This window comes from Oncorhynchus mykiss, chromosome 4 (genome assembly GCF_013265735.2).
Source record: "Oncorhynchus mykiss isolate Arlee chromosome 4, USDA_OmykA_1.1, whole genome shotgun sequence".
In the NCBI taxonomy this organism is placed as follows: Eukaryota; Metazoa; Chordata; class Actinopteri; order Salmoniformes; family Salmonidae; genus Oncorhynchus; species Oncorhynchus mykiss.
Window position 1 is genome coordinate 11800187 of NC_048568.1, and position 12144 is coordinate 11812330.

At 43.1% G+C, this 12144-nt stretch overlaps 1 protein-coding gene across 8 annotated transcripts in view; it reads right to left on the reverse strand.

Moving 5' to 3' along the window:
* Positions 1 to 203: 203 nt before the first annotated feature.
* LOC110522086 (collagen alpha-1(XII) chain) overlaps positions 204 to 12144 on the reverse strand; it is an 89582-nt gene continuing 77641 nt past the window's right edge. For 5 of the 8 annotated variants that reach the window (XM_036975632.1, XM_036975631.1, XM_036975635.1 and 2 more), the window contains 15 exons: positions 11606 to 11764; positions 11249 to 11326; positions 9480 to 9566; positions 8983 to 9036; positions 8467 to 8562; positions 7819 to 7872; positions 6448 to 6501; positions 6280 to 6333; positions 5653 to 5724; positions 5477 to 5512; positions 5307 to 5373; positions 5010 to 5195; positions 4300 to 4368; positions 2662 to 2832; positions 204 to 1140 (listed from right to left, as the gene is read on the reverse strand). In XM_036975632.1, coding sequence (XP_036831527.1) covers positions 1019 to 1140; positions 2662 to 2832; positions 4300 to 4368; positions 5010 to 5195; positions 5307 to 5373; positions 5477 to 5512; positions 5653 to 5724; positions 6280 to 6333; positions 6448 to 6501; positions 7819 to 7872; positions 8467 to 8562; positions 8983 to 9036; positions 9480 to 9566; positions 11249 to 11326; positions 11606 to 11764 — 1359 coding nt within the window. In that variant the 3' untranslated portion in view covers positions 204 to 1018. Of the gene's footprint in view, positions 2404 to 2653; positions 2833 to 4299; positions 4369 to 5009; positions 5196 to 5306; positions 5374 to 5476; positions 5513 to 5652; positions 5725 to 6279; positions 6334 to 6447; positions 6502 to 7818; positions 7873 to 8466; positions 8563 to 8982; positions 9037 to 9479; positions 9567 to 11248; positions 11327 to 11605; positions 11765 to 12144 lie in introns of those variants that run through there. The other 3 variants (XM_036975634.1, XM_036975638.1, XM_036975633.1) reach the window with 2 other exon arrangements.

Genomic DNA, 12144 nt, shown 5'->3' on the forward strand with positions numbered 1-12144 from the left:
AACAAAATAGTTCTGCCTTCAGGGCGTCCAATCAAAATGAGTTGACATCCTGTCCTCATAGGCAGATTTGTCCCAGAACAAAGTAAATGTTATTATAGTTGACTAGATTTGATTGTGGTAGATGTTTTAATACATATCCCTGAAAACAATCCATATTTAAAATCATCTATTTAGCTGGTGTGATATAATGATTGACACGACAGTACATTTTCAGTAGTTTTATTGAAAAATGCCTCTTGTGTTTCAGAAATAAATAAGAAAATAAGGCAGTGGAATTCACAATTTGCAGTTAAAACATGAAGCAGCAATACCATATCCATAGTCTTGCACACAAATTCCAACTGCATTCGATATTAATAAAACAACAAATGACAACAACTATATTCTGATTAACAAACCATACTAAATATACACCACAGACATGCAATTCCACCTTTTGGTCAAATCAGCTGTGAGTTGATATAAGAAAACGGATAAATATTTTGTCTAAAGTTACAAAAATGGAAGCCATGTTTAACTGCAGTACTGAAGATGAAAACTGTAGGTAGATGGTGAACAAATGGCCATCTTTCAAGTGAGAAAAAAGGCAAAAGTATAAAATAGGAATAAAACAACATTTTGATAATCAAGCCATTTTGGATGAACCGTAATTTTGGATGAACCGTAAAAGAGGCGTTTTTTTTTGTTGGATGCCCCAACACTGTGTGAACAAACATTTGCTTTCCTTTAATACCTTTGAATGATGGTTTTGTCATGAAGAGTGCATTGTCCAACACTGCAATTCAATAACGCTTAATGCAGATATGTTACAAGCAAAATACACAATAGGGAAGACAGCCAGCTTACAGATTTGTCATGTTTTTGCTTCCCCCTCCCCCAACATATGATTTAAGGTACTTCCAAATATAGAGGTCTCAAACCCCTTTTTAGTGGAATGTGCATAGCCCTTAATGACACCATATGTGAACACAGCAACAACAAAAACAAGAAGAACAAAAAAAAGAACAACATCCTCTTTTTATGAACCTATACTTTTGGATTCCATTCTTGATAGTGACCTCTTTCGACGCTCGTTTTGTGAGTCGTCTTCTTCTTCGGGTATTGGGACTACGTAGGTTTCAGGCTCAGGTGGATATGGGTCTGCTTGGAAATAGTGTTTTATGCCAATTGAACATGAGTGTAATTTGCAGGGTATGTCAGGCTCAACATGCACAAAAATGAATCGCTGTGTTAGGTTCTTTTCAGGCTTGGACATACAGTATACTGGTGAAAAGACAATTGAGTGGACGTGGTCATATCCCTCCATATGTTATTTTCAAAAGGCACTGATAGAAAGTAAACAATTCCATGCGTTTTATATATCTGTGTGACGTTAGTATTACACCATGTTAATACAGTTTGAGTGGTGGGTGGGTTCAATCGTTCAGTGCATTTTCTATGTCTGTGTGATGTTAATAATACAATGTCAATACAGTTTGAGTGGTGGGTGGGTTCAATCGTTCAGTGCATTTTCTATAGCTGTGTGATGTTAGTACAGTCTGAGTGGCGGGTGGGTTTAATCATTGAACAGAATCATCATTGCCATTTGCTGCAACTCATTCATTTATAAAATATCAACACAAAATATCAAAAGATCAAGTAAGAGCTCTACCACCAGCCTATTCATACATTTTGGAATTGGGAGGTCATTCCTCATAACATTAGAGGTAACCAGCTGGTACTGGAATCAATGCATACTACAGCATAATGAATGACGATTCTCAGAATGCTACAGCCGTGTACATAGGTAGAAAAGCTAAACCTTCAAGGTCACATCGGCACAAAAGGCACGTGGTTCAATATGGCCCTGAGCGGTCTGCGTGTGTTTATGCTACAGAAACATCCCTTGTTGGGACGTGGTAGAAAAAGAAGCATTCGTGTTGGCATTCACCAAGCAGCAGGTTACAAGGCAAAAGCATAACTACAGGTGTTAAAAACCACATTGAGTGGATGCGATTTAAACATCATTTACAAGGCATCATTAGTTTATTTACAGATTTCACCTCAAGAGTAACCATGTTAATGTTGTTGTTGAAGTATTTGGTGTTTGTTTGTTTGTTTGTTTGTTTGCACATGCTTCTCCACCTGATAGAAGGTCTTTGTCTGCTCGTTCTCTGGCTTCAAGATGCAAACAGGCAACTATGTTGTTGTCATCACCGGTGCTTGTTTGATCTAGTTGCTCTACAATGTTGTTAGTACCGGTCCTCGTTGTTCTTGTCTTTCTCAACATAGCTTGTTAATCTTATCCTTTGGTGGCTTATCCTCAAACAGCTCTAGAGCGCGTGAGCAAGCAGGCCTTTTTTTTTTCTCAGGAATTCAAAGTGAAAGCAGCACAGGCGATTTAGAAAGTTTACTATGGTGAACCTGAAATAGGTCAAACGAGGTGTTAGTCTTCAGTTGGTATGGGAATATTTACTTTCTCTCCAAATGTTAACAAAATGAACTATCACAATTTATATATAGTCGTTTCTGGAATATGTCCATTTTGTCAGCCTATACTGTACTCACTTCTGTTACGTAATAACTATGTAGTAACTACACATGCGTTTCACTCATGTTTCATGCTTCGGTGACATGCAGTCATTGAGGATGTCATGCCCATCAACCTTTCCAGTTATGTACCTCTGTATCCTTGTCCATTGTACGGAATGCTGACGCACTGGGAAGAGTCACAGTAGCCAGGGGTGCCAGGTTGGCCCCTAATACCTGTGAACCCTTGGCGCCCAGGAGGACCGCGGGGCCCGGAGGAGCCTGCGGGGCCTGGAGGGCCGGTCCGAGCTTCGCCTGTTGGGCCTGTGGAGAGAGAAATCACAATCGACCAATTAGAAGGCATCGGCATGTCATCACCGTGACATCAGTGGGAGCTATAAGTGTAGTAACTGTTTCTGCCACAACGGTTTGGAAAATATATATATTTTTTTTTCTGAAGAAGGAAAACCCTGGATTCATTCGTTGATCCTTTTTCCCCCTCTGTTTCGTCTAGACGTTTAGAAAAGCTAAGCTTGGAATGTTTCCCTCAGTCTCTCATCCATGGTCCTCTAAGTCCTTTAAACATGTGTTGTTTATGTGACCATGAGAGAAAGACCTCAGTAAATACATCTGATTGGCCCCTGAACAATGACTCACCATCAGCTATCTTCCCCTGTAATCTGGGCATTTCCCTTTCCCTGATTCAAGACCACTTCCCAAGTCTTGACCTTGTAGACCTTGAAGCCCAATGCTGTATAGTTACGCGTGCTGCATTTCAGTGGGAGTGGGTGACTTTAGTCAAGCGTGCTGAATTTCAGAGGGAGTGGGTGGCTATAGTGAAGCGTGCTGAATTACAGTGGGAACGGATGTCTGTAATAGCTGTATTGCAACTCTATGGCCCCTGGCAAGACAAGCTCATATTATTGTTGGATGGCCTGGCAGGCAGTTTGGCTGGAATCTGTTCCTGTAGCTCCATTACAGGGTTCAACCAATGGGAATCCCACTGTCTGATCTCTGGTTTCAGAACTCAGTCTATGATCTCTGTCAGCGCACTGGTCCAGTGTGCCGACAGAGATCGTAGATCAGCGACAGCTTGTAATGACTGTGGTACTGCTCAAGACGTTAGAATGGACGAAGACTAAGGCGAGCACATCATCTGAAATGGACCAACTCTGGTTACTATCCATATCAAGTTTGATGCTGCTAATCTGTTTGGTACATTAAATCTGTGATGTACATAAACCCAGTGATGTAAAGTACTTAAGTAAAAAATCATTTTAAATACTACATTTTTGTTTACATTTGACCTGTGAATAGAAAATGTATTTCAACATCTGTGCGTACGAGCACCTCACACACAAAGACAACATAAATCCCCTAGAAGGCAGAGTGTTTAACTGGGAAAATGCTGAACGGCAGCTTTGGTCATTTATTAAACACAGCTGCCCCAGCACTGCTTCAGGCAACACCTCTGAGCTTAGCAACGCTTGGTTAAGCAGCCTGTTAGTTACAGCTAAGGAGATTTAAACTGGGAGAAATGGTTCAATTCATAGTGACACATCCAGCTTAAAATGAGAGATGTGGCCAGAATGACCCCCATTACTGCAGCTAGAGCAAAGTAATGATTGATTTCCCCTGATTCTACCAAAGAATATGACGCCATGCGAATCACTCGGAGAGATTAAGGTTAATGAATGAGAAGTATTGCCATTAAGACAGATGTGACGCAATGCAGGACAAAAGACAAAAGACTGGATTGTTATGGATCTGGAGCAAAAATGTGAAACTAACCAGGTGGTCCTCTTTGTCCTCGCTGTCCGACTGCTGCTGTCCCTCGATCACCCTTCTCTCCTGCAGGGCCTGGGAAACAAATCGAAAATCACTCACAGCTGACAAAGACAAGGACACACACTCAAAGAGTAAACCCTAATGCAACCACTATGAGCGCACAGGAATTGACATTTCCTGAGCCACTGAAAACAGTCTGAGACAGGCCTATGGAAAGACACACAGAAATACAGACATAACCACTGAGATGAATGGAATATGTTGTGAAGATGAGACTTTGGAAAAGTCGGTGAAGGCTTCATTCCATTGCTATCGCAGCAATTCTAAGACGGAATTGGTATGTCTATGGAAAAATGTCCCGTCTTCGTTCCAACCGTGACAATACCACACAGCAAGACACTCTAGTTAAGCCTACTGATACTGAACAGCTGGGCCAGGGGTGTCAATTCCTGGAGGCCCATGTGTCTATTGGTTTCTGTTACTTCCTTTCTATTTGTAGTAAGACCTAGACAACCAGGTGAGGGGAATTTCTAAATAATCAATTACCTTAATTGGTCAATCATGTACATGGGAGGAGAGAAAATCCGCAGACATACTGCCATCCAGGAATTGAGTTTGACACCCTAGAGCTAAACCTATTGATAAACAGCTTTATCAGTTAACATAGGGGAAATCTTGGTTTCCTGACAGTCATGGACATCCTGACGACGTACCTCTCTCTCCTTGCTGGCCAGGTTGTCCTGAACTTCCTGGGAATCCATTCCTGCCTGCCTGTCCAGGCTCTCCACGGGGACCCTGGTTACCGCTGGGCCCAGCGGGTCCGGGGGGACCTGGGTTGTTGCTACTACGGTAACCGCTGGGAATCTGGTTCAGCATGGAATTGACTCTACTCATTTGTCCTGAAAAAACAATGATAAACATAAACATCTGAGAAGGCAACAGACATTTTGATTTCTCTCTGGTGAAAGAAGTACTTACAAATGTAGTGCTGAAAAAAAAGGCCCACTCACCATTTACTATCTGCTCACACACTTGTCTGGCAATGGATCGCATCATGTTCTGAGGAGCAAAGTCGCCCTAGAAACAAACAGAGAGGAAGGCTTGGTGATGAATATACATGACTTACTGAGATTTACTGAGGTTCACAACTTGGAGCTAGAACCCTGGAGATGTTACTCACTCTCTCTCCTCTGTCCCCTTTAATACCATTGGCTCCCTGAAATGAAATGAATATACAAGGCCGTTACATCTCACTGCACACAGATGTATGTACTGTATGACACAAAAACGTTGCCTTTCAGTGGTTTGCATGACATGCAGAACTGTATTATGAGATTTGGTGAGGTGGATGCTTACCGAAACACCTGTGTCACCAGGCTTTCCTGGTTTTCCTGAAACCCCAGGCATTCCAGGAGATCCAGGAGGTCCCTGGATAGTGACAAGACCAAAAACAACCAATCAAATACATGTATTGCAACAGGCACTTCAAGGGACAACAATGGGAAGTCATCGACTTTGTTGTTATCCCTGTCAAGTTTTAAAATTGTATTTAAAAAAAACTTTTTTAAACTTGCAAATAAAACAATCAATCAATCCAGTGACACAAACAACGGACGAAACAAATCAGATACAGTGACACAAACAAAAGAACCATTCAGATACAGTGACACAAACAAAAGAACCAATCAGATACAGTGACGCAAACAAAAGAACCATTCAGATACAGTGACACAAACAAAAGAACCAATCAGATACAGTGACACAAACAAAAGAACCATTCAGATACAGTGACACAAACAAAAGAACCAATCAGATACAGTGACACAAACAAAAGAACCAATCAGATACAGTGACACAAACAAAATAACCACTCAGATTACGCTCAAGAAACTTCTGGTCTGTCTTTACTATAGTTTAGGAGAGGCTGAGTTTGACAGTTCTTAAATGTCTTTATCTCCCTGACTTTACTTTGTCTGAGCATACCATTGGGCCTGTTGGACCTCTGGATCCAGCCTGTCCTTCCTTTCCTTGGGGTCCCTGCATTCACAACACACAGACAATCGAGTTAAACAAGTTGAGCTGATGGGATGAAGTTCATTTGACAGACGACATTACATGATCGTTAGACAAAGGCCCATTGATTTTACTTACCCTCGGTCCAGCAGGTCCGATTGGGCCGATGGTCCCAGCTATCCCAGGTGGACCCTGGGGGAAAAAAAGCGGAAACACAACCCACGTGAGAGCTGGACTTTCTTCATTTCTTCCTCACAGCTCACATTAACACAGGACACCTACCTTTGGACCAACCAACTCAAACCAGTTTATTTAACCACCAGTTTCCTGTGTGTCAAACAGCACATTTCCACATTTATTTCAAATTTCCTCTGAAACTCTGCTCACTTTTGTATTGTCAAATCCTCTCTGGCCTTTGATGCTTCGCATAAAATGTACAGGGAGCATAACATATTCCAGATCCGTTTTTATTGGCCGTTATAAATCAGGACCGCATACTCTGCAAGTCGTTAAATGCATGTTACTCTATCATCTGTTCTATCATGTTCACCTGCAAACACTACCCACAATCTATTTAAGCGATGGGTTCACCAAGGCTTTTATCTTGGAATTGATCATTATTTTACACTTGGTAATTCATTCTCCAGTGTCTTGTGGCATCAACAAACCGGCATGAATTCTAAACTGAGGTAAAACAAAAATTGTAGGGAGGGGGAAGGCTTTGTTCCCAATTGACTCCTCTGCATAGAAGGACTCTGAGTGTACTGGTAGACACACAGGGGGCTTCTCCTTTTAAATCCGTAAATAAAAGGGGCAGGCTTTTTCTTAGAAACACAAAGATGCCATTTCATGTATGAGGACTGGAGGGGGCTATTTGTTTATGGCATTGTGAGTTTCATGGAAACCATCTCAGAGGATCTCTCAAATGCAGACGTATGACGACACATGGAAGTGCATTGTTGCTCTGTAAAACGCCACAGGCAAGGCCTGGAAATCATTGATGGGCTCGCATAATGTTGTCAATATTGATGAAGTAGAAGAGCCAGCTATGTTATGGGAGCAGAGTAAGGCTCATTTACCATTATGTTCTGTGTAGCGATGCCATCTATCATAGAGGTTTGGTGTGTTAAAAAAAAAAGACGGGTGTTCATGAATCTGGATTTTCCATTATTCCATTCTATATCACCTCATCCGCTTTGTATGGACCACAGTACAACTGACACAAACAGGAAGGCCTAATGTGCACAGCCTAACCAGAAGCCCCTGGTTAAGAAGCGTTGTATATCAAGGTGATTTGTTTTCCACTCAGTTATTCTTAACTTCAAGAAAGATTCAATACAAATTTGGGAATCTCAACCTGCCTCTTTGTGAGTTCTCCTCATGTGAAATATTGTCTGTGGCTTGCCACATGAAGAGAGGCCAGAGAAGCAGAATATCTGTACCCTGTGAATTATTGCCGATTTACTGTTCTAAACCACAGCCAGGCCGGTGAGCCAAAGCAGCACTCACTTTCTGTCCAGGTAGCCCAGAATCACCAGCTTCTCCCTTCGGTCCTTGGCGGCCCTGAAACAGCGGAGGGAGAAACACATTCACACTCAGTGGATAACAACATAATACTTCCTCCAAACTCAACACTCACTAACCTTCAGGTGACAGATCTAAGAAAATGTGTTGTGCCAATCTGTCTTGAACCCAAGATAAACACGCTGTGATGAGAGTTCTGTGTGAGATGTGTGGAAGTGTATTGGTGATGTCTGAACAGTCTAATGGCAAATTCCTTTTTTTTTTGGTGAAGAAGTGGATAAACATTCGTCTTGAGTTTGGGTGCTTTTCAGCGAAGGAAATCCCAGGGGTGATTAATGTAGCACTGAGCTGCATTGAGATGCATTGAGATTAGGCTGGTTTAACATATCCCTAGACATGAAGAAATGCAGGCTCAACAGGCCTCTGCCACAATTACTCTGCAGCTTGTGATTTCCTTACATAATGAACGGACAAAATGATTCCTATTCGGTGTGTGGCGGCATCGTGGGATTTACGTGTAACTGCTGGAAACGAGTCGTGCGCAGCAGCAACGCCCGTGGCTGGGGAGAGGGGAGGGTATGTGGCGTGTGGAATGTGTGAGTGTGGAGTGTTCAGTGTAAGAGTGAGACTCACAGCTTCTCCTGGAATAGACAGCCCGCTAGATCCTTGAGGGCCAGGCAGACCCATAGGTCCTGGCAATCCTGTATCTCCACGCGGTCCAATTGGACCCTATCAGAGAAACAAAGACAAGAGATAAGAATCAATTAGAGCTGGAAAGAATGCTGCTATTGAGATCTCCAGACTGAAAATAGCAGTGCAGTCAAACACGCTACTGTTGCAATCTCTGGAAGAAGGCACCAGAAACCGTGGAATGCCTACACTGTCAAACCAAGCCACCCTGAAATTTCGAGAAGACTGACATACTCCTAATAAGTGAATTCAGATGTGTTCCTTCCTCTTCAAAGCCATGAAACTGTAAACAGTTCTCAGTTTTCATCAAGAGCACAAAAAGCTTTAAGGAGTCTCCAATATCCCACATTCTCCAAACTGTGTCAAATGCCTTGACCACTTTATGACTTGCCTGCCGTCGGTTATAGCCCTGCAGTCCTAAAGAGGGAATCTGAGAGGTGAGGTTAGTGAGGTACTTACAGCCGGGCCAGTCTCTCCTCTTTCACCCCGGGGACCTTTGCTACCGGGTGCGCCCTGGTGAAGAAAGATCATTTGTCAAGTTAGCACCGGGTGTCCAGAAGCTCAGACCCATACTCATGATGGATACTCCCTCCCTGGGGGCTTCATAATCATCACTGTAGTTTCCTTCTGGCTTGCCCTTTTAAAATACAAATACAAGCCAACTTTTTGTTGTGCATTGTACACTCAGTCCTACATAATGAATGCATGTATGTCAGAGGCAACTGTACAGTACATAAATCAAAATGTGTCAAAAAGATACTTTTCGATCGGCAGATCAATGAGTTCACTGGAAACCCTGGCCTGCAGCATAGAGATGGAAGGAAAACCAGTCCTAAATGCAACCCTATTCCCTATGTAGTGCCTTATGGGCCCTGATCAGAAGTAGTGCACTAAATAGGGAACAGAGTGCTATTTGGAGACAAATAGAGAGTGTAGTGGGTGTATCTGGTGCTTACCACTGCCCCCTGTGTTCCCTGGGGTCCTGTGCTTTCCGAGGTACATGTGCAGGCGTTGGGGAGGGACGGGCACTTGGACTCTTCTCTCTGATAACAGGGGAGGGAACAGACAAAGAGAAGTGGTGAGCTGCAAATACTAGGAGTTGGGCTAAAACACAGACCCATTACTGACTGTAAGTCTCTCCAGATAAAAGTGTCTGCTAAATGACCGAAATGTAATGTGAATGTAAGCAGAGGAAGGGTCATGAGGTTACAGGATAATACGGATTATTTTGATTGATTAAATGTTATTAAGTTTGTACCAGCAGTACGATATATCTCAAGGAAGACAAACTGATGAAGTACATGCTCACTAGATAAGAGCAATATTTTATAGAACAACTCTAATCAGGCAGATGTGTTGGCATGCAACCCTATACAGCCTGAGTTTCCAGGAAGTCCATTGTTGTAAGCCCTACCCACAAGACATGAAACACATTAAAAACACATTCTGGGTGTCCAACCGACAGTGATTGTGCAGCTCTGATTTGTTGAAACAGAGGCGTGTTCTTGGATCTCTCTGGCGGAACAACAGCGAGAAAGTCCAGATCAAACAGGGGCATTGTCTTGACAGTTTGGCATTGTTTTCTGTTGGATGTACGTATTGTTGAAGCCCGTTCAAAGTTGGGATGCCTTTACAGTCGACGGGCGTTGCTTCTCCGCCTACCGGCCGGGCTCTGGGACAGCGTATCTGCAAATCAGCAACACTCTCTCCTTGACAAAAGGTGTTTGAAGCTGAGCTGCAGCTTCAATGGGCCATTTAAACCCAGTCATGGTTCTTTAACAGTCAGGACAGGAGACCATAATTATAGAATGGCCAACTAGGATTGTAAAATGAATGTGCCTCACAAACATCCATTGAAACATCCATCTTCCAAGAGTTTGAATAATTTAAGAAGGAAAAAAAAGAAGAGATTTCCTGTTCTAACTGATGAACGTTCTTTTTCTGCTGACAGAATGTGCTCTGTAATGAGGCACTTTTTCATTCAGCTCCGACTTTGACATATTAGAGAGAACAACTGCCTAGGGGTGGTTAGTCAAGTGCTAATCATGCCATACGTAGCTGCTCGCCATTCACTTTTCCATAGGTTGAGTGAAATATACGAAGCTTTCTGTCTGCACATGATTTGACCATTTGGAATCGGATTTGTAGGGATGCCGTTTCACTCTTACTGCATCTGTTATACAAGTTATCAGGACAGCATTAGAATCCAAGACACGGCTCAGAAAATACCGGCTTGTTTTTCCATTGTTCCTCTTCACGTGTTCAGGATGAGGTAAGCATGTCCTAAAGCAGAGATGTTCGATGGATATGCGTCTGTTTGCTGCCGTGTTAAAAGGTGAGACAAGCGTGATGCATTGTCTAATACGCACATGTTCACACACACACACACACACACACACACCTGGACTTGATCTCAGTCACGGACACTCATGCCAGGCCGAAGGCACACACATACTCAGAGGCTCAACAGGTGTCAAGAGGACTATGGAGTTGGGTCAGTGAAGATGCTTACAGACTGCTCAAGAGCTTTTTTTTGCAGCCTGTTAAGTTGTCCCACCTCTCCCCTCCAGGGAGGTCCAGGTGTAGGGTGAAGTTGCCCCTAGTCACTGATCGGCATTTTCCCCCACTGATGGTTAAGGTTAGGGTTGGGGGGAGAGGAAGCTGATCCTAGATCTGTACCTTGGGGAAATTTCAGCGGAGGTCCAGTGAGGCTCCTCTTACTCACCATAGACGGAAGGTCACAGCATCTGTCTCTGCTCGTCCAGCCCAGGGTGCACACTATATCGAACATCTGGAGCTGGAACTGTGGAACAGGGGGAAAAAAAATAAGGAAACTTTACATACTTCCTCCGCATCCCAAAATATAAAATAAGAAAACAAGGAGAACGTGGAGACAGAGAGCCCGCAGAGCATCAGATAAGGATAACAGGCACATTCCACTTGGGATGCACTGTGTTGGAGGGAGTGAGCTTCGAGGCTTCCTCCTGTCATAACAGCACTCAGATACACAGGAGCACTAAAACCGTCATGCTAGTAGGCTTGTAGGTCCATATCCTTTGATGTTGTATGACAGTTCACTTACAGTTGCAGATTCACCCTTGGAGCCAATGGACTTGGACATTTTTCCCAGAACTTGATAGCCGTCCGTGGACGTGTTTCCAGCTTCCTTAATCTCCTTGTCCGCCACCTCTTGGCAGTCGAGGTTCAGCTTGACATTGGTGGGGGAAACAAGGATGTGGAGCTGCAGACAGAAAAGATTGAGAGTTGTTACATTCTTCGTCCAGGACATACTTTCGTCTAGGAACGTCTGCTGTCTATCCTAAAACTCTGCAAATCATTGGGTTATCTGGGGTTGGCAACAGAGCACAGAGAGACACAGGGTGTATTTGGATGTGTTATTTCCTCTCCTTGATGTGTTGTGCCTTGAATCTCTCCAAAAGAGATAGGCCAGAGTACAATAACAAGAGCAGCACACAAACATGATTTCAATGTGTTCCGATGATGTAGAATATCCTAAAAGTACACACAGGGTAAGATACGCTCAGGATAAGATGATCACCAAAATTCCATCGATGTCATCTCCATTCACTGTTAAATACATAACATTAGTCATATAGCATG